Source organism: Miscanthus floridulus, chromosome 4, assembly GCF_019320115.1.
Source record: "Miscanthus floridulus cultivar M001 chromosome 4, ASM1932011v1, whole genome shotgun sequence".
NCBI classification, from domain to species: Eukaryota; Viridiplantae; Streptophyta; class Magnoliopsida; order Poales; family Poaceae; genus Miscanthus; species Miscanthus floridulus.
Window position 1 is genome coordinate 117,899,662 of NC_089583.1, and position 18,427 is coordinate 117,918,088.

The 18,427-nt window shown below is 43.4% G+C and overlaps 4 protein-coding genes across 9 annotated transcripts; 2 read left to right on the forward strand and 2 right to left on the reverse strand.

The window, feature by feature from the left end:
- Positions 1–454: 454 nt before the first annotated feature.
- On the reverse strand, positions 455–5,618 carry LOC136550488 (DNA repair protein RAD51 homolog 4-like). 3 transcript variants are annotated; one of them, XM_066542070.1, is made up of 9 exons: positions 5,486–5,618; positions 4,897–5,018; positions 4,692–4,773; positions 4,428–4,563; positions 4,135–4,262; positions 3,917–4,064; positions 3,576–3,646; positions 1,854–1,959; positions 455–953 (listed from the first exon to the last, which is right to left on the reverse strand). In XM_066542070.1, the coding sequence occupies exons 1-9, from the start codon at positions 5,576–5,578 to the stop codon at positions 898–900; spliced, it is 942 nt and encodes a 313-aa protein (XP_066398167.1). In that variant the 5' UTR covers positions 5,579–5,618; the 3' UTR covers positions 455–897. The 3 variants fall into 3 exon arrangements, with proteins under 3 accessions (XP_066398167.1, XP_066398166.1, XP_066398168.1); XM_066542069.1 differs by having other exon boundaries at positions 512–953; positions 1,810–1,959; XM_066542071.1 differs by having other exon boundaries at positions 515–953; positions 1,810–1,959; positions 3,974–4,064.
- A 211-nt stretch (positions 5,619–5,829) lies between these two features.
- LOC136550490 (uncharacterized) lies at positions 5,830–8,238 on the forward strand. Of its 2 annotated transcripts, none has more exons than XM_066542074.1 (4): positions 5,830–6,067; positions 6,633–6,825; positions 7,074–7,113; positions 7,621–8,238. In XM_066542074.1, exons 1-4 carry the CDS (start codon positions 5,844–5,846, stop codon positions 7,680–7,682), a joined length of 519 nt encoding a protein of 172 aa, XP_066398171.1. In that variant the 5' UTR covers positions 5,830–5,843; the 3' UTR covers positions 7,683–8,238. The 2 variants fall into 2 exon arrangements, with proteins under 2 accessions (XP_066398171.1, XP_066398172.1); XM_066542075.1 differs by having other exon boundaries at positions 5,936–6,067; positions 6,616–6,825.
- A 1,029-nt stretch (positions 8,239–9,267) lies between these two features.
- LOC136550492 (uncharacterized) lies at positions 9,268–12,633 on the forward strand. Of its 3 annotated transcripts, none has more exons than XM_066542079.1 (7): positions 9,268–9,548; positions 10,172–10,221; positions 10,316–10,554; positions 10,665–10,923; positions 11,555–11,734; positions 12,015–12,170; positions 12,259–12,633. In XM_066542079.1, exons 2-7 carry the CDS (start codon positions 10,219–10,221, stop codon positions 12,433–12,435), a joined length of 1,014 nt encoding a protein of 337 aa, XP_066398176.1. In that variant the 5' UTR covers positions 9,268–9,548; positions 10,172–10,218; the 3' UTR covers positions 12,436–12,633. The 3 variants fall into 3 exon arrangements, with proteins under 3 accessions (XP_066398176.1, XP_066398174.1, XP_066398175.1); XM_066542077.1 differs by having other exon boundaries at positions 9,270–9,506; XM_066542078.1 differs by lacking the exon at positions 9,268–9,548 and adding an exon at positions 9,555–9,903.
- Positions 12,634–12,700: 67 nt separating this feature from the next.
- Positions 12,701–18,209, reverse strand: LOC136550491 (uncharacterized). The gene is made up of 7 exons (XM_066542076.1): positions 16,717–18,209; positions 15,630–15,955; positions 15,357–15,541; positions 15,088–15,258; positions 14,539–14,739; positions 13,594–13,842; positions 12,701–13,504 (listed from the first exon to the last, which is right to left on the reverse strand). The coding sequence occupies exons 1-7, from the start codon at positions 17,922–17,924 to the stop codon at positions 13,058–13,060; spliced, it is 2,787 nt and encodes a 928-aa protein (XP_066398173.1). The 5' UTR covers positions 17,925–18,209; the 3' UTR covers positions 12,701–13,057.
- Between the last annotated feature and the right edge of the window lie 218 nt (positions 18,210–18,427).

Here is an 18,427-nt window from a genome sequence, read left to right on the forward strand (position 1 = left end):
TGTTCCAAACGTATGTATACGGATTGCTCATTCAGGTGCATTGTTCCAAACCTATACAATGAAGCAGGTGCATTGCTCCAAACATATACAATCAAGCAAAGCATTATACGTATATGTGTTGAGCATGGGCTAAGTTTTGCGATCATAGAACTGGAACCTGCAAAAAATAAAAATAATTCAGAGGATGAACAGATCATTTCGCGGGTGTAGGTCCGAGCCCATGACACTCGGGGCCCATTACGATACTCCTGAAGTATCTCGGTCACTTCAGAGTAGAGTACACCCTACGTCGTCCCAAAATAAGCGTACATCTCACTTACCGAGAAATTAAATATTTTAAATTTAACTAAATATATACAAAATAATTATGATATGTAATAAATATTATTAAATTAATTATATTGATTATAGAATACATTTTTATAATAAATTCATTTGAAAATACAAATATTGATACTATTTTATATGGAACTATGGAACTAGTCTAACTTAAAAGAGTTTCACTTCTCGATAAACATAATACACGTTTATTTGAGGACGGAAGAAGTTGCATAGTAAATTTATAGGTCCATGACGCTTGTGGCCCACTACACAATGGCGATGGCAGACAGAAAAAAAGGCTCCAAAGTGATGGTAACCATGCAAAAGCCCCGACAAAATAAACTATACTTTATCGGAAGATAAGATACATTTACCATTTGTTGCAAAAAGAAAATAAAATGCAAGGACTACTCCAAGTCTCCAATAACCTACTAGTACATATACACATATCCTACTTTGCCTCATGGGGCATACACTACACACCATGTATGTACAACCAAAAAGAAAAGAGAAATATTCACTGTGTCTTAGGGCATGAACCACCAATCGTCTCAGTCCTTAACGGCCAATCTGTCATCACCTCGTCCGAAAGGTTAGCTGGGTACCACAAATTTTGCAGTACGGCCAGAAGCCTGCGATTCAGTAACAAGGTTAGGAAAAACAAGCAATGTAAAAGGCCACGGAGTGAACAGAGACAAAAATAAAAAAATTGAAAACTATGGCAACAAGAATATCTCAAGCCCTCCACTTCTCTATACGATGAGATGTTTTTTTTTCTCGAAAACGCAAGAAGATACTAAAATGGGATAAGAACCCATACAACACAACACACAACTCTACACACACACTACACTATACGATGAGATGCTATTAATCAGACAGATTGACATACCCCGAAGGCGCATATCATTCACTTAATCACTCGTTTACGAGGTATTACAAATGAAGTACTACTCATAAGTCATTTAATGCTTCCTGCTGGTCTCACATGCATCTTGTCTCGGAATGAACAAAATGCATAAAACATATGTCTGCTGTTGTTGCTGTCCAGCATAAATCAGAAGCTTGGGAAAAATAAAATAAAATTCTCTAGAAGGCATGGACAAACCATATAGCGTACACACATAATACACTTGTATAGGGTAATCAAATGCAATGCTATGGTATACGGGTATAGAAAATGATGCTTCTAAAAATCTCATAAGGACAATTTATCTGCTTATTAACAAAATGGTACTGCTGGTTTTTCCACGGGAGTTCTGCAGGGACAACCATCGCTGCTGTGGCAATGAAAGCTAAAAAAAAATTATAACCAAATAACCAAGAAAATACCCAGTGTGTTTCAGCACCCTGACAATCTATCTGTTTATTAAAAAAATGGTACTGCTGTTTTATTAGTTATTACCCATGCAAGTTCTACTTCGACAACAAGCATTACTGCTGTTGCAATGAAAGCTAGAAGTATAATCAAATTGCCAAAGGAAATACCAGTAGTGTGTGCTTCAGCACAGTTGCTGTGCAGATATTACTACCATGTTCACGAGATATCACCAGGCGGACATGTGGAACAGCTTTCCAGCTCTCACCAAGAGCAGGCTTGACAGCTCCATTGCCAGCTGAAACCATATGGTTGGTTACCTGGTTTTGATGCAAGAGAGTAACTCAATGAATGAACTTAAGAAAAAAAAACTTTTCGTTTCAGACTTGAAAGTATGCGCCAAAAAAATTTGCTGTCTGATTCATAGCAATTTGTAAAATCAATTGTTTAAGGCAAATAGTTTATGAATGCCTATAGGAAGCCAAGCAGTAACATAAACTTCCATTTCAAATGCTAAAACAAAGGCGGTATGTGGTATTCGTTGAGTCACCAACCATGCAGTGATGGTACATCCTAAACAGCTGATTATATGGAAGAATAAACGTTCTCGGTACATGATGTTAACCATTTTTAGGTCATTGGTACCTTATTACAAGAAAATATTGAAGACTGAAGAAAAAAATATACTGGTCCATCCTTGGAACCTTCCTCACTCAAATACTTGGAGCTAACTGGTAGCTAGTTCAGACTTCAGACCAGAGAAAATGGAATAGAGAAAAAAGCGCCTGCTACATAATTTTTTGTGGCTTGAATACCAATAAAGTACATTAGCAAAGTACATGCATGACAAGACCAGCATATATGGAAATTGGCAAGATCTGGTTGCTGCTCCTCCAAAGTAGCCTATAACGCTTTCTTTGCGGGCACAATTAGGTGTATTCCATGGAAGCGTATTTAGAAATCTCGGGCTCCTTTGCGCTGCAAATTCTTGGCCATTCGCAGTCACAGTTGGACAGCAGATAGGCTTGCCAAATGTGGACTACCACACCCCGACTGCCAGGCATTGAGCAATCAAAGGGATGAAGACTATGCAGCACTTGCTAATTTCATGGGTCTTCTCTAGGCAAGCGTGGTTTATCATTCTCCAGTGTCTGGGTCTGCAACAGGAGCTGAACTCTACAGCTTTCTCCTCATGGTGGTGCTAAGATCTTAAACAAATTGACAAGCAAATGAGGAATGGGCTCAATTATTTGATTATTGTAGTTGTTTCACAAATTTGGAAACATCATAGTGACTGTGTTTTTAACGGAACGAATGTGTGGCTGGTAACTAGGACCATTTTAGATAAAGGAGCCTTGTTGTGTTATGCAGGTGCAAATTACAGAAACTAACTATGGTCTAGTCCGTAGTAGTTGTTTTGTGGTCATCTCTTTTATGTTTCAACAGCCCATATGTAATCTCTTTTTTAGTGTGTTTAATGCATGGAAGGTAGTATGTAAATTCAAGACCAAACACCATACAGATTCAGCCTGTCGAATAAGATCAAACAATCTTCAGCATGAAAATTCAGGTGCTATGCATCATCAAGATAATCACCACGATATTACAGTTCTTATTCTCTCAATGCATGTAAACAATACTGCTGAGTGAACATTGCACAGTTGCACAACGAATTTGACAAATAAATTGAATACATATATTATCCCCATGACCAAAATCAAAACGTTAGATAGTTTTTTTTAAAAAAAAAAACATCTTTTTTTTTTTAAAAGTATCTTCCCGTTAATAAGAAGAAAAACAATCAAAATCAAGCCAAAGAGTTGAATCTAGGTTTACACCAAGTTAACAAGTCTCAATTGCTCCAAATATTTCATCCCAGAGCATGCAATTAGCATTCCATGAATGCTTACCAAAAACTGGGGTTCAAAGAAATTACCAGAACAGATAGATTATGCTTATAGGCTAACTTCTTTAGAATCATCGCCACTGATATCATCATCGACCGCCCTGTCAGTTTATTAATACAGGTTCAGAGAAAAGAAACAAAAGCTGTGAATTAAGGACGCCTTCCTCTTAGGAAGCAATATCCCAGAGACTATTGTTTAGGAACTTAACTTAGGGAAATCCAGTTTATGACCAGCTGAGATTATAAATTAGCAGTTGTATCATAGACATTATTATTAAGTTTATACTAAATTCATAAGCTATCTTGCATAAGCACCAATTCAATTCAGTTCCTAACTCACAGAATCATATTCAAATCTAATTTATCTCAACCTCTTGATATTCCTGGATAAAGTCTGTGTGGTGGTGATGGGGGCTTCAAGGTGGTACCTTGTGGATACTTGCCACCAATGATGGGAGCAAGCAAGGATGATATTGAGTCAACGATAAGTAAGCAAATTTTCCTACCACCACTTTTTACCTGTACATGTGCCATGTCAGAGAAGTATTTGACAAGAAATCTGAAACAATAAGGAAGGCTTCATTCATACCTTGTCATTCAGTAGAGAGACTTCAAGTTGATGTAATACTTCAAACATACCAAATATATCAAACACAGACTTGCAGACGATGCTTCTCATCATGGTCTTGAGCCTCTCCTTATGTGGCAAGTCAAAACCTGGTTGCTGTAGATCTTAAGCTATATATACAACATATGGTAAAGCTTTTGCTGGCAAACTGCTGGAACAAATTTCTATTTACACCATAAGAATTGAAATAAATTATGAGAACTCAAAGAATGACAAAAGGTATGAGCAGGCTAGACATATAGGTAACTGTCTACCTCTTTGATCAGATAGGTCGTTAGTTCCATCAATTATGGTGGCAATGCGACTAGGAGAGAAGGAATTACTAGTATCCAAGTACATAACCACACCCATATGCTTCACTGCAGCATGTGAAGCAGAATGTAGACAGACCTGAAATGGTATATATGCAATAGACAAGAGCATGATTATGATTTAGCCCATACTAGTTCCAATACAATCATCCTAAGCAGTAACCATAAGCATTTTAAGTGTATATAAAAGATAACTCATCTTCTCACCTGTGTTTTACCAGAAGATGATGGTCCAGTAACCTCTGTCAGCTGACCTTGGCGCAGGCCGCCTCCAAGAAGTGTGTCAATGCTGGCAATTGAAAGATTAAATAAATGATACTAGGATCATATTGATCATAATAGGTAATATAGACAAGGATGTTAATGTAGCCAATAAGAGACGAAGACTGAATAAGAGAGGGCATGACTATACCCTTCAAGCCCAGTAGGGAGGACATGCTTGTTTTCAGTGACGTCCTTGAGCAAGTCCATCCCATTCCACAATCGCCCACACCAATCTTCCTTAGAAGACTGATCTTGATTCATCGTCTCCTCCTGTGTGTATCATATCATCTCATATGTCATGAATTGAAAACAATCGGTGATTCAGTAGTACAAAAGTTCTTCGCTACCAAATGTGCCATCAGCTCTGTTAGTTGGCAATTGCCGCATTACGATGTTACTTACAACCCCTAAATTCAATTTGCGACGAATTTTCAGTTAGTGGAGCAGTTAATTTTGGGTTCTTGACATTCCGGAGGTCATTTTTACTTCTAAATGTAATGATGGACATGGACTCTTCTCCCCAAATGTTTAAGGTCAGACATCAACCCCTAAAGGAAGACGAATTGGCCGACTCAGTCGTCTGCGAAATGGTTTCAACGTGCAAAATACCCCACTAGCAAGCCGAACGTGCAACGTCATGTGTAGTATCAGTCAGACTAACATTTCTAGTACAGCAAACATTTATGCGATGATGGCAGGCGAGAAAACACTAGAAGAAGAATAAGAAGAATGCGGACCTCCTGGTCGTGTGGTGCGTAGCGGCGCTTGAGACCGCAGCCGGATGTGGTGGCTCGCCCTCCGCCTCCTCCTCCGCCACCGGCCGCCGCCATCACCGCCGCCGAGTAGTTGACGCTTGCCGCCGACACCACCGTTAGTGATCTATAGCAGTTATGGGCCACCGCTGGAGACCTCCGCCAGCACGCGGTACCCCTGGAAGGTCACCAGTAGGGCAAGGTAGGACGCCTGCCCCTACGGGAACCCCGGCAAACCGAGCGGGAGCGGCGGCCGCCGCGTCGGGCGAAGGAAAACGAAGGAGACGAGACCGAGTACTGGGCCAGCCCACTTTGATAATGTGTGGCGGGGTAAGCAAGCACAATGGCAGGCCCAATAGCCCAATGCGCTGAGTTGCGCAGATCCTTTCCCGTCTCCCCCACCCTCGCCTCGCTTCCACCTATCCGCCGCGGGTCGTCTCCGTCTCTGTCTCCCGGCTCCTCGGCATCTCGCTCGTCAACGCCAGCGCCGCCGTGCCGCGCGCGTCCGCCGTCGGCCCCATCGGCCCGCGTGCCACCCCAGGGGAAGACAGATCGGCGATCCCCAGGGTGCGTCTCGTTTTCCGGCTCGCGAATCTGACCAACTCTTGTGTACTTGTGTGTTCAATTCATTGGCGTGCGAGAGTAGCTGGGGGCTCCGCAGGCGGCTTTTACGCGTAGGTTTTGTTCGTTGCGGGGTATTGTGTAGTCACTTTGCTTCAAGAACCATTGGGATCGAGTATAATTTCATGATTTTAGGGTAATACTTCGCGTTGCCTGTTACCAGAACGCATTTGTTCTGGCATGCTTGTTCTATTGTGTTTTCACTATGGGAATTTATTTGTACCTTTTACAGCTGACTGCGTGTTTGTATACATGATTGATTCGCTCAATTAGACACTTATCGAGCCCCTTTACGTAATCCATGTCCAATGCAACCATAGGATTTCATTGCCCTCAGCAGTTTTTAGGGTATTATTACTAAGATAAGCAGTACGCTTATCACTATAGTGCTACTACATTCCACCAACCCCTGGAGTAGTGAATATGGTTTCTGGGAAGCAGAGATATTTCCCTCTGTTGCTGGTTCCATTCCATCTGTTTCTGGTAATTTTTAGGCATTCTGCCGATGCAGGCTTGCAAACATGTATATCCGCGTGAAGCGCAACAAGACTACCTACTTCATTCAGTGTGAACCAACAGAAACAGCTTTGAGCATCAAACAGAAGTTGCATTCGCTGATAGATCAACCTCCTATTAATCAGCAGTTGTTCTTGTGGCCCAGCACTGATGTGCTTGAAGACTCAAAGACGCTGGCAGATCAAAAGGTACCATATATCTAGCTGTTTCTGTACATATTTTCCTAAAGTGATTTTTTTTGCCTAATGCACAATCTCATTATTCTCATAGAAACATAAGTTAAGGCAGCTTGTTAATGCAGATATTTAGTTTGTTTAGTCACGGTACAGTTTAGTTTGTGTAGCCTTAGCATATCAGTTCTCTTTGAAGATTAAACCCACAGCTTGTCTAATTCATCTGTCGGTTGTGTGATATTTTCTTTTTTATACTTGTTCAGGTGGAAAACGATTCCATTGTTGCATTGGCACTAAGAAAAGGTATCGTGGGTTTTGTCTACTTTTTATTTTCCTTAGTATCTTTCAGGTAGTGCTTTTTGCATTATTATTGTTTCCATTTTTTTGCTTACTCTTAGTATACCACTCAATGGTTATGATTATTGCCCAGCAACTGTTTAACTTTGTAGAAAATACCTTTGTTATGTCTTGGGTCATCATTCACTAATCATTGGCTTGATCTGTTTTCTGGACTGTGGGTTGGACATACCAAGTCATATTATTGTTGAGGCTATGCTTTCTCTAGCAAGAAATTTACACTTTTTCCCTTATTTCTATGTTAATTAATAAATCAAGAAGAACCTATAATTGCAACGTGGTTTATCATAGCAGAATAGCAGGTTGGCCCTATTCTAAATAAAGTGAATGCATCATGCTAGTCCTTTTCTAAAATCTCAACCTACTCAATGCAGCTTCCAGACTGTAATTTCTGTAGCTAATATTGCATTTTCAGTCTGACAATTGCTGACTGCAATTTCTGTTCTTCACCAGATGACGATGAGTTTGAGGAAGTTTTCATTGCCAGGCCAGAGGATTTCATGTCATCATCATGATAAAGATTAGTCCGTCATCTCAACAAGGGGCTGTGTGTTCTCGGAGTGGACCCGTTGCTCTACGTTGGTCCCTCTAGGATCTGGGATGTAGCTCGGTTGTCCCTTTGGGAGGAAAAAATTGTTATGAAGATCCCAAACCATTGCGGATTATATTAAGCTTTGATTTGACGCTCCAACTGATGCCGTGCTCTTGTACCTACTGGTGTCTGCCTTGATGTTGGGATCAAGCGCACCTAATTGTCCTTTTGTACCAGCTCTAGCGTGTGAATCCATCTGTGCCTCCGTCACCTAATACACTCACTGTTGCTGCTGCTATTGCTGCTTGGCTGTTGCTCGATTCAACTACGCTGTCGGTGACATAATGGGCAACGCATTAGGCTGGCATCACAGGATTACAATAGTAGTTGTGGGCTTGTCTCTCTTTCTCAGGACAAAAATTTACTATGTTCGGACGGATTTCGTCTGCTCTAACATTCAGGGGAAAAATATCTGCATTTGTAATTCATTCAAATTCATAATTCGGCAGAATTGTAATTTCATAGCCTACTTTGGTCTACCGTTTCCGTTCTACCAGTTTTTGAACTTGCCATTTGATTGCGAAAATCTGCGAAAGTGCTCCAACCAATGGGGTTATATTATGTTATTATTAAACAATTGAAATGCAGCAGTAAAAAATCTCCAAGCTTGCTTTTTCCTTAGAAAAGGCAGCAGAGACAGCTTTTCAGGAGCTTGAGCATTTGATTTGGTAGCAACAGCTTTTTGAACAACTCAACGCGGACGGAGTTTTTGCTCACATATCAAGTTTTGAACGGCGCGCGATGCAGACAATACATACGAAACGTCCTACTCAAACTAAAGTCACCGTTTGTGACGTTGTCCTTGTGTTTTTCCCTTGAAGAGTCAAATAAACAATTTGATCCGCATGATTTATTATCACTCTAGTCTATTTGGAACGCAGGAATCTCGCAGGAATTTCACAGGAATCAATTCAATTTCACAGAAAAAACATAGGAACAGGAATTTTTTCTCGCAATCCAAACAGGCCCTAAATCAACTACAATCGCCAATTACCAAACCCCCAAAAATACATCATCACCAATTCACCATTCAAGAGGACGAAAATTGTTAAAGGCCATATTTGGAATGCTGGATATTTTACGCTGGCGTTCTTATAAGAATGAATTATTTTTTTATAAAATGTAGATATTTTTTATATAATTCCTGCAAAATCTCTACGTTCTAAGGATCCCTAAATGGTTCTATCTAATCTAAAGAAACAAAACGGCCGAACCAGTATTAGTTAAGGCATCTTTCACCTCCCAACCAAAACAGAAGACAAATTAATTAACTAAGTAACCAACGGAGTAACTACAACTCCAGACAAGAAGAAAAAGAACAACCATTGCAAAATCTGAATTTGATTTAAGTACGCGTTTGACTGACATCAACCGGAGGAAATTACCAGCCTCTTCTAGTCTTTTATATATTTTGCAAATGGTACACGAAGACTAGGTGCACGTGCACCACACGCTCCTGCTCGTTCACATTTCAAGCCATGGCCCCTCTTCGCTTTTGTTTGCTTTTGCTCGGTTTGCCCTTTTTGAGTTCAAAAGAAAAAGGAAAGAAAATGCGGCCTTGCCCACGTTTCAAACCATCTTAAAAAGGAATTCAAGAGGCATTCCTACGGCACCGTTTTTCCTCTTGATTGTGAGCGCGGGACGAGATCACGAGAGGGATCCGTGGAAAGGTCGGAGCCGTGCGAAAGAGAGAGCGCGAGGTCGGGGAAGTCGAAGTCCGCGCTCCGGCCTGCGGCTGACGAAGCAGGTGACGACCATTCTTCCCCGCCTCCGCCGCGACGCGTGTTAGGTTGCTCACGTGATCTTGCTGTTAGAGTTTTAGAGCTGCCTCTTCTTGCTGCCGCTGCTTGAGGCATCTCTCATCTGCGGGGAGTTCGGAGCCTTCCTTGGCCCGTGCGTGATTCTTCGCACCCGAATCTTGGTTCTGCTCTTGCTCCTCGCTGGCTGCCGAGGGTTTTGGGGAGCGTCTTGCTTCTTGGAGTTGGAGGCTTGTCAGAGCTGAATCTTGCTCACCTCGAGTAAAACCAGCCGTCTTCGGATCTTCCCTCTCTTCATCTCGCGGGGGTTCTTCGCCATTTCGGAGTTCAAATCCCACCTGGGATTTCGTCGGCTGCTTGGGTTTGCTCTGTGTCGCGCGAGTTTTGGTGAGAGGTTATTCCCGCATTTAGTGGAGCTGGTTCTCATCTGCTCCTCTCCTCCTCCATTATTGTTTGTACCGAATCCTATTTCAGGGTTTCGTTTGATTTCGTTCGTTTTCTCAAACTTTTTGGGCCTATTTGTTCCTGGTAAACTTTGTTGAGCACTGCTTGAAGCAGATTTGCAATTAGCGCTGCATTGGCAGCTACATTGTCGAGTATGTTACTTCTTTTATGAGCAGCTGTCTGACTGTAAAATCTGTATTTGATTTACCAGGATGCACTGTGACGCGCTGGCACATAGTTATCTGTTGCAAGCTGAAAATGGTATAGCACAGTGCTCCTGGACTACAGTTATTTGTCCCCAATGCTTGATGGTAGCAGCAATGCCTGATCATTAAAATCGTGTTTGTGCTTGCAGCACCCTTATTCACTTAAGAGTTCCAAGGGAGCACCAATTCTGCCACGGCCAGTGTTTGTTTTCTTCATTGCGTCATTTGGTTTCTATGTATGCTACCTCTCCTTTAATCAGATAACACTAGAGAACAAAAAAGAGGGGAATAGTCGAGAAGAACAAAGGGACAATATTTGCAGAAAGCCTTATGTGCCACGTGAGGAGCTCAGTTATGTGCACTTTCCAAAACCTACGAGTTATAGCAGGTAACATCCACCACCTGACTGTGAGGATAGATAAAATCTTTGTAGTCCTCAATTATGTAGTACAGTATATTTTATGGCTGATGTTGATATTGTTGTGCCTTCTGCTGCAGGGGGGAGTGCTCATGTACTCCTGTTCGATACTTTGTAATTGTGTCTATGCAAAGATCCGGAAGTGGATGGTTTGAGACCTTGCTGAATAGTCACCCTAACATTAGTTCCAATGGCGAAATCTTTAACAGAGTGGATAGAAGAAAAAATATCTCGTCTATCTTACAAACACTTGACACACTGTATAATTTGGACTGGCTCACCAGCGCAGCAAAGAATGAGTGCACAGCTGCATTTGGACTGAAGTGGATGCTTAATCAGGTACTTTAACTATGGCTTTCTAAATGGAAAAATACAGCATAACATGAGGAGTCCTTGCCAGCGGTGACTAGCACTGTGTTATATACTACAGTTCTATCCGGTGGAACATGGGCAAACCTTTTTATATGATCTATTTTCCTTGCCAAGAAGGGCGGGCCTGGTGCAAGCGGTAGAGTCTTACCGCCTATGACCGGAAGGTCCCGGGTTCGAGTCGCGGTCTCCTCGCATTGCACAGGCGAGGGTAAGGCTTGCCACTGACACCCTTTCCCAGACCCCGCACAGAGCGGGAGCTCTCTGCACTGGGTACGCCCTTTTTTATTTTCCTTACCAAAGTTTGGATTCTGTAAGAATTATAGCTAGAATTCAACTCTATTATACTGCATATATGGATGTTTTTCTCAAAGCTATGGCCTATGTGCTAACTGCCAACTACTAACATGCCTACAGGTTGCAGTTCTTAAAACTGTGTACTAAGCAAAATTCACCATCCAAGCTCGTTAACACTTAACAATGATGATCCATGTTGAAACTTGTTCTGCTCCTTTTTATCAGAACAATTGGAGTTATGCTTATGCCTACCAGATGTTAAATATATGCCTGGCTCATAACTTCCAACATTGTGTTTTCCCAGGGAATTTTGGAAAAACCTGAAGATATAGTTGGTTATTTGAACAAGAAGGGTGTCTCTGTGATATTTCTGTTCAGGAGAAACACGTTACGCAGGCTTATATCCGTGTTGGCCAACGACTATGACAAAGATGCAAAGCAGTTGAATGGAACTCACAAGTCTCATGTTCACTCAATAGAAGAGGTAATTTCAATGCGCAAACAGTTTCAAACAAGTTTACTGGCATAGCTTTGTTCTGTTGGTAAGGAGAGAGAGAGAGAGAGGCTTTGTTCTGTTGGTCCCCCTTTTGAGCATAGTGCTGTCCACAGCTCATTTTACATGAGTTGTGGCTTAGTACATATATCACTTATTTTATGGCAGCTTTGTGATTTTGATTAGACACTGGTGGGTAAAAGATAAACTGCATCTAAGCTGATATTACACTGCAACCTCTTATCTGATTAGTACAGCTCATTTTGGGCAGGCTGAGATATTAGCAAAATTCAAACCACATCTGGATCTGTCAACTCTGATTACAAACATCAGAAACATTGAGAAGGCCATCAGAGATTGCTTGGACCACTTCAAGAGTACGCGGCACATGATCCTCTATTATGAGGATATAATCAGCAACAGCAATGTACTGAGCACAGTTAGATGTCCCACTGAAAGATCCATTGTTTCGTTCCTGGGTTAACTAATATTAATGCCATCTCTTGGGTGCGCAGGCATTATCACAGGTGCAAGAGTTCCTCAGAGTCCCGGTGAGGAGGCTGATGAGCAGGCAGGTGAAAATTCACACGAGGCCTCTTCCGGACCTTGTCAAGAACTGGGAGGAAGTTAGCAGCAAACTGAACGGGACAGAGTTTGCTCACTTCCTTGATGATTCAGATTATGTCGAGTGATGGAGGGCGGGTTATTGGCATTTGGAGTTGTAGTCGCAAAAATGCTTTAGAATTCTTTTTTGTACAGATGAGTTTGTTAGGCATAGATGACACACGTGCTGATGGAATCATAGAAAAATTTCCAAGTTTTCTCCTTTTTGTATTGTTATATATTATGCGAGTTTACGACAGCCAATAAGATTTTCAGAAAGCGGCCAAGGATAGCTGGCATCTGACTATGGTTGTTCACTTGTTCGAATTCAACTCAGACGAAATTCTGGCCCAATGATAATAATGTTTCGGCATCATGTTGTTCTTTCAAGGAAGAAGGAATCCCAAGACTACACAAAAATGGCCACAGGATATACCCCGATCAACTTCCGTAAATGCTTGTGCAAGAACAAAATTCCACTCAAAAAATGTTTACATGTAACAAGTACAACATTGCTAAGGCCCCGTTCGGCTTACCCCATATTCAGCTTGTTTAGCTTCTTTTTTCAGCTGGAACCGTGTTTTTCTCTCACAACAATTCAGTCAGAACAGTGTTTTTCAGCCAGTTTCAGCCAAAATTCTGTCAGCCGAATGGGGCAGCTCGTGCTGATACCACGGTGCACACATGGGGTCTCATCTTAGCAGCGGCACACTATTGGCGCCGTCTCTTTATCCTTTCGAGGGCGCCCAGCTGCTCATTCCCTTGGGCACCTGAGCTTTCCTCATTGTTCTCGGCAGCTCTCTTGCCAAGCTCACCAAATACCGCAGCAGGAACACTCTTCTCTGCAATTTGGACATCGGGTTCCTCGTCGTCACTCTCGTCGGGCAGCTCAATGTCCTCATTGTTACCAGCCTGTTGCCTGCTGCTCTCGGCCTGCGCCTCTACTCCAGCACTGACAAAGTTCATCATCCTGTTAGCAGAGGCTGGGGCAGTGCTTGGTGCTGCTGCTGGTGCAGTGGATGGTACGGGAGCCAGTTGCCTTTCCAAGGCTGCCATCTCATCTTCAGGGACGCCAGCACGCTTCAGAGTGTCAACTGCTTCGTCCAGGTTTAACCTCTGATCCCTCTGCATCAAGTACTCCGGTAGTATGAAATGTGTCTGCACAACATTATAAGTCAGTGTTAATTTGTGATACAAGAATTAATGTTCATGTCAAACTGCAAATTAAGTTGATAAGTGTGGCATACCTGACTGCGGCTAGCAGCCACTGTACGTTTGATACGAAGCATCTCTCTGAATGTGTCTTCGTTACCGTGCTGAATCTCAAAATCATTCCACTTCTTCCAAAAGTCAGGATTGTTTGGATCAGCATAGTTGGATGCATGCACATAGATGGCACGCGAACGATCAATTTCCCCAAGGCTTCTCTCTAACTCAGCGAATTTCATGCACATTGTCAGAACATCTCTGTCTGGGAGGCCAGATTCAATTGCTTGCTGCAAATGTGACAAGGATAGCAGGGAAAGTATCAAACTATCAGTAACCAGCAAAACATTTGCAAATATTGAAGACACAACCAGGCTAAATCTGGAGTGTGGAGTGCTCAATAAAATCAAACATATGGAATTCTAGATGGCCGATGGGAGCATAAAACACGTATTAATTCACGACATTACTAATTACTCCCTCCATTCCAAATTATAAGTCGCTTTGACTTTTTTGGTACATCCATTTTGTTATGTATCTAACACTTATAACATATGTCTAGGTACATAGCAAAATGGATGTACTAAAAAAGTCAAAGCGACTTATAATTTGAAACGGAGGGAGTAGTAAAATTGTAAAAACAAGCTTAGCCAGCTCACACTTCTCATGTGCTAAAATATTGTAGCAGAACTAGATCCTAGATAAGAGTATAACACAGCCAGTCTATCAATTAAAACAGATACAAAACAACAATCGAAAGCAGAGGGCGAGCCCACTAGAGAGTATAGAAGAAACATCAATATTAATTAATTCATCCAGTTACCAAATAGTTAAAAAGCGGCGTTAAAGAGCTCAGATGTCAGATCCATATCAATTTCTTTCATCCACAACAATGATGCGAAAAAAAAACTGAATCTCAAAACAAATGATCAGCCAAAAACCATAAGGCAACAATCACAAGCTCAAGGGAAAGGATAATACGTTACCTCATATATTTGTCTTGTCCTTGGAACACCGAAGAGTTCGGCAGCACGTGCTATATAGATTTCATACATAGCCATTTTTTCACTGTTAGGAACAGCTCTTACAGCTTCATCATATACATTCATAGCACGTTTGGCAAGACCATAGTCTTCCTCCAGTTTTGCCCATTGTAAATATAGGGGCTTCTTTTCCTCTGGAGGAGCCTGATCAAAAGAAGTACAGTGTAAGTACAGAAGAAAGATGTTGAAAGTAACTTTTTCAAGAAATCAAAGTTGCATGCAGGAAAGAAACAGGTGTCAGTGTCTCAAACAAGTAAATGAGGCGCAAAGAATAATGTGACATACTACAACAGGAACAGAGGGACACATGGTTCCAAAAGAAGCACAAAATCAAGTGTAGTTTGGAATTGAAAAACTTGCCATGGTGCTTAAATTGTATTATCAATCAAGTATTTTTCATGGCATGCTCTTATGATGATGCTAAAAAGTGGTGAATATGATTATGAGTAGCATATTGCGCATAAAACAAAGCATGGGTGAAATTTTACATACCTGTTGGACAGCTTCATGGAAAAGCTCTCTTGCTCGTTCTAACTTGCTTCTCTTGTATCTCTGTACAAACTTTGTAAGGTAGGTCACCCAAATGGCCTTAACGTGGGGATACTTGAATATTTTCACGCCCCTTTCATACACTTTAAATGCATCTTCGAAATAATTGTGCTCCTGTTGTGAGAGAAACAGTAACAAACAGAATATTAAAAGATGCATTAAAAGATCCTATTTGAAACGTAAAACATGCTGACTTTGGAGAAAGATCTTACCTCAAGAAGATATGCATAATTGAGAATTATCTGTGGAGTGGCAATTCGTAAATCCAATATTCTCTCATAAACTGCACGGGTAGAGTCTAAGGTTCCAAGGCTCTCCTCCAGATCAACATAAAAGCTCCACATTTTCAAAGATTTGTGCACTTTCATTTGGACAGGCTCGTCCCCGTCAGCAGCAGCTGCATCAATCATATTGTTAGCATGAATGTTTTGTAAAATACACAGGAAAATTTAAAATTGACACAGATCTGACAGAATAAATTATACCCCGCCTCTTAACCTCAACAGAGGGCTCTGCCGTTGCTTGCCTCATCAGCTCAATAGCCTTGTCAAAATTGTTGTGGCGCAGCTCCATCTCTGCCCACTCACACCAGATACTGGCTAAGTGGTCAACTGCCTTATAATTCACTTGAGTAGCCCGTTTGAAAATATCTTCAGCACTATCTAGACGATTGTGTTTCTCATACATCTTTGCAAATGCCACCCACAAAGTATGGGGCTTCCCAACTGCCTTCATTGGGTCTACAGTTTTCACGGCCTCAACATATGTCGCTACTTGCCTCGCAGGATCCTTTTCAAAGAGTTTCACCCTCCTGCACATATTGTTGCATTGTTAGCCAATTCCATCAAGCCAGAGAACACAAAAGGAAATGGTAATGTGCATTAGTAGCAGTGTAGCACACTACATGTTTGCATCTCATGACATCACTTATTTAAAGGAGATCTGAGCATAGACTTCCAATCACTAAAGAATCAATAACTTGCCCAGCTAGAGAAAATGCGCTTACAAATGCACTCTCTGTTCGAAATTATTGTTCACTTTAGCTTTGTCTTGAGTCGAAATTCTATAAATTTGACGAAGTACTTAGAAAATATATTAAATACAATTTCGAATAAATGCACTATCAAGACATATTTCATGGAGAATTGAATTAAACCAAATTGACTTACGGCGAAGCTAAAGTGAACTATAATTTGGGAACTAAGGGAGTAGATTTTACAGCATACTTTGTTTTGAAAAGGGAGACACAATGTTGCAAGTTTTGCAGTGCTAGTAACTCTGGAATGGGTTGATTGGTTCATCACGAATTTTCAAAATTGATGTAGTAACCAACAATCTAGAAGGTTGATATCTTAGCTTGTCTAAAGTTCTCACAAACATCTCTGAATGAAAATAATGGGGAAAAAGCATGCATTCAAAGGGTGACAGAAACTGAATAATCAATAATCCCTCAGAAACATTAACGGGTGACTATGATACATATTTGGTGGCTCAATCTGCACACATCCAAGTGATAATTAATCTGCCTAGACAACACAATCAATAAAGTGCAGGTGTTATAGCAAGCCTCACCTGTGCCACTCCTCCACATTGTGTGGATTCTGTCGCAACAGCACACTGCTAAGAAGCTCTGGTCTGCGATCCAACAGCCGCTCAAACCTTGCCATCCTCAAATCAGTATCATCCTCATCGTTCAACCAGAATTCATCGAGGAATTTCCTTGATAACTTATCCATCCCACTCTTCCTGCCACCTCCCTCGTTCTCATCCTCAGCCCCTTCTTCCTCAGCAGCCTCCAGCTTTGCCGCAAGCATACTCTGCTCAAACTGTGTATATGCCTCAAACACCACGCTGAACTCCTTGACGGTAACCACTGAAGAAATGCCCTCCTCAAATACATCCCTAGCTTTTTCGAAAAGGCCTCTCCTGACATAGTAATCAGCCAGTGAGGTCCAAAGCTTGCCGACCTCATCGGTGAACTTGCGTATCCCGCCACGCAGGATGGCGTCCACCTTGAGGCCAGCAACCTCATCAGCATGCTTGGTGAGGATCTCGCAGAGCTCGAGCCAGAGCTGGTGCCTTGTTTTCCCCTTGACGGAGCGGAACCCGTCGTCGTTGAGCACTGAAGCTAGACGGTTGGCGGCCTCCTGCCAGTGGTTGGCGGATATAAGGAAGTTGATGAAGTCCTCGGCGTGGGAGGGGTCGAATTGGAGGTATCGGCGGAAGACTCGGAGCGACGTCTCGACGGGGCAGGCCGGGAGCGAGGCGAGGCGGAGGTACAGCGGCCAGATGCGGTCGTGCTGCGTGACGGGGAGCGCCCGCAGGGCGCGGTCGAAAGAGCGGCGTGCGCGCGTGAGCAGGCGCTGGTCGAGCAGCGAGGTGAGGTAGAGGACCCAGACGCGCGGCATCTTGTGCATGGTGGCCAGCGCCCGCTCGAAGGTGTTGTTGAGGGAGGAGTAGGCCGGGTGGTCGATGGGGTACGGGCGCGCGTGGTCGAGGCGGTCGCGGAGGTAGGCGTGCCAGAGCTTGTAGCTCCCCGGGAGCGCCTTCAGGGCGCGCTCGTAGATGACGGCGCGCTTGGCGAACGGCGCGGCGGCGCGGGCCACGAGGTAGCGCCACCACCCCTTGAGTTTGAAGGGCTCCCGCAGGATCTCCTCCTCGTAGGGCAGGTCGTCCTCCGTCGGGTACAGGTCCGGCGAGATCCCGACGGCCACAGACGGCGCGGCCTTCGCCGCCGCCGAAGCCGACGCCACGGCCACCTGACCCGACGCTGACGGCATCCTGGCGCGGGGATTGGCTGAGACTCGCTAGGGTTTAAGAGTCCGGCCTGGCGCAGTAGCAGGCGAGGAGACGGGTAGGGAGCGCGGGGAAGACCAGCAGCCGCCTTCTGGAGATTGTGAGCGGTGGAGAGGGGGGCGGGGAGGGGGGGAGCGGGGCGGTGATTGGCGGCGCGGCGCGTCCTCGACGCGATGGAGCCGGCGGCTGCAGGGGCGTCGCGGCCTCACGGCAGATAGGTGAGCGTCTCGCAGGCCACGGTGGAGAGGATGGAGGTGGATTCTGCGGACCAGGCCCAAGCGGCGGGCTCGGCGATTTTTGACACGCCGCGGGCTCCGGTTTACAGTCGGTAACCGATAGGTGGACAAGGAGACCGCGGTCCGTGGGCCGGACTGATGGGTGGTTGGGTGGGAGGGATCCCGAGTTGGAATTAGACGAGGCCCGAGACCAAGCGCGGGGGTTTGGGCTCTTTTCAATACTTCCGGCCGGCGTACTCTTTATATTTCAA

Excerpts from the sequence above, each read along its gene's own strand:
- LOC136550490 (XM_066542074.1), top strand. The coding sequence starts at position 5,844 with ATGGCAGGCCCAATAGCCCAATGCGCTGAGTTGCGCAGATCCTTTCCC. Across the intron at positions 6,068-6,632 it reads ACAGATCGGCGATCCCCAGG|GCTTGCAAACATGTATATCC; the intron begins GTGCGTCTCGTT and ends CTGCCGATGCAG. Across the intron at positions 7,114-7,620 it reads TGCATTGGCACTAAGAAAAG|ATGACGATGAGTTTGAGGAA; the intron begins GTATCGTGGGTT and ends GTTCTTCACCAG.
- LOC136550491 (XM_066542076.1), bottom strand. The coding sequence starts at position 17,924 with ATGCCGTCAGCGTCGGGTCAGGTGGCCGTGGCGTCGGCTTCGGCGGCG. Across the intron at positions 14,740-15,087 it reads TCCATGAAGCTGTCCAACAG|GCTCCTCCAGAGGAAAAGAA; the intron begins GTATGTAAAATT and ends TCTTTTGATCAG. Across the intron at positions 13,843-14,538 it reads GGACAAGACAAATATATGAG|CAAGCAATTGAATCTGGCCT; the intron begins GTAACGTATTAT and ends TCACATTTGCAG.
- LOC136550492 (XM_066542079.1), top strand. Across the intron at positions 10,555-10,664 it reads AAACCTACGAGTTATAGCAG|GGGGGAGTGCTCATGTACTC; the intron begins GTAACATCCACC and ends CTTCTGCTGCAG. Across the intron at positions 11,735-12,014 it reads ATGTTCACTCAATAGAAGAG|GCTGAGATATTAGCAAAATT; the intron begins GTAATTTCAATG and ends CATTTTGGGCAG.
- LOC136550488 (XM_066542069.1), bottom strand. The coding sequence starts at position 5,578 with ATGGCGGCGGCCGGTGGCGGAGGAGGAGGCGGAGGGCGAGCCACCACA. Across the intron at positions 4,263-4,427 it reads CGACCTATCTGATCAAAGAG|GTTTTGACTTGCCACATAAG; the intron begins GTAGACAGTTAC and ends TACAGCAACCAG. Across the intron at positions 3,647-3,916 it reads TTATCCAGGAATATCAAGAG|GGCGGTCGATGATGATATCA; the intron begins GTTGAGATAAAT and ends ATAAACTGACAG.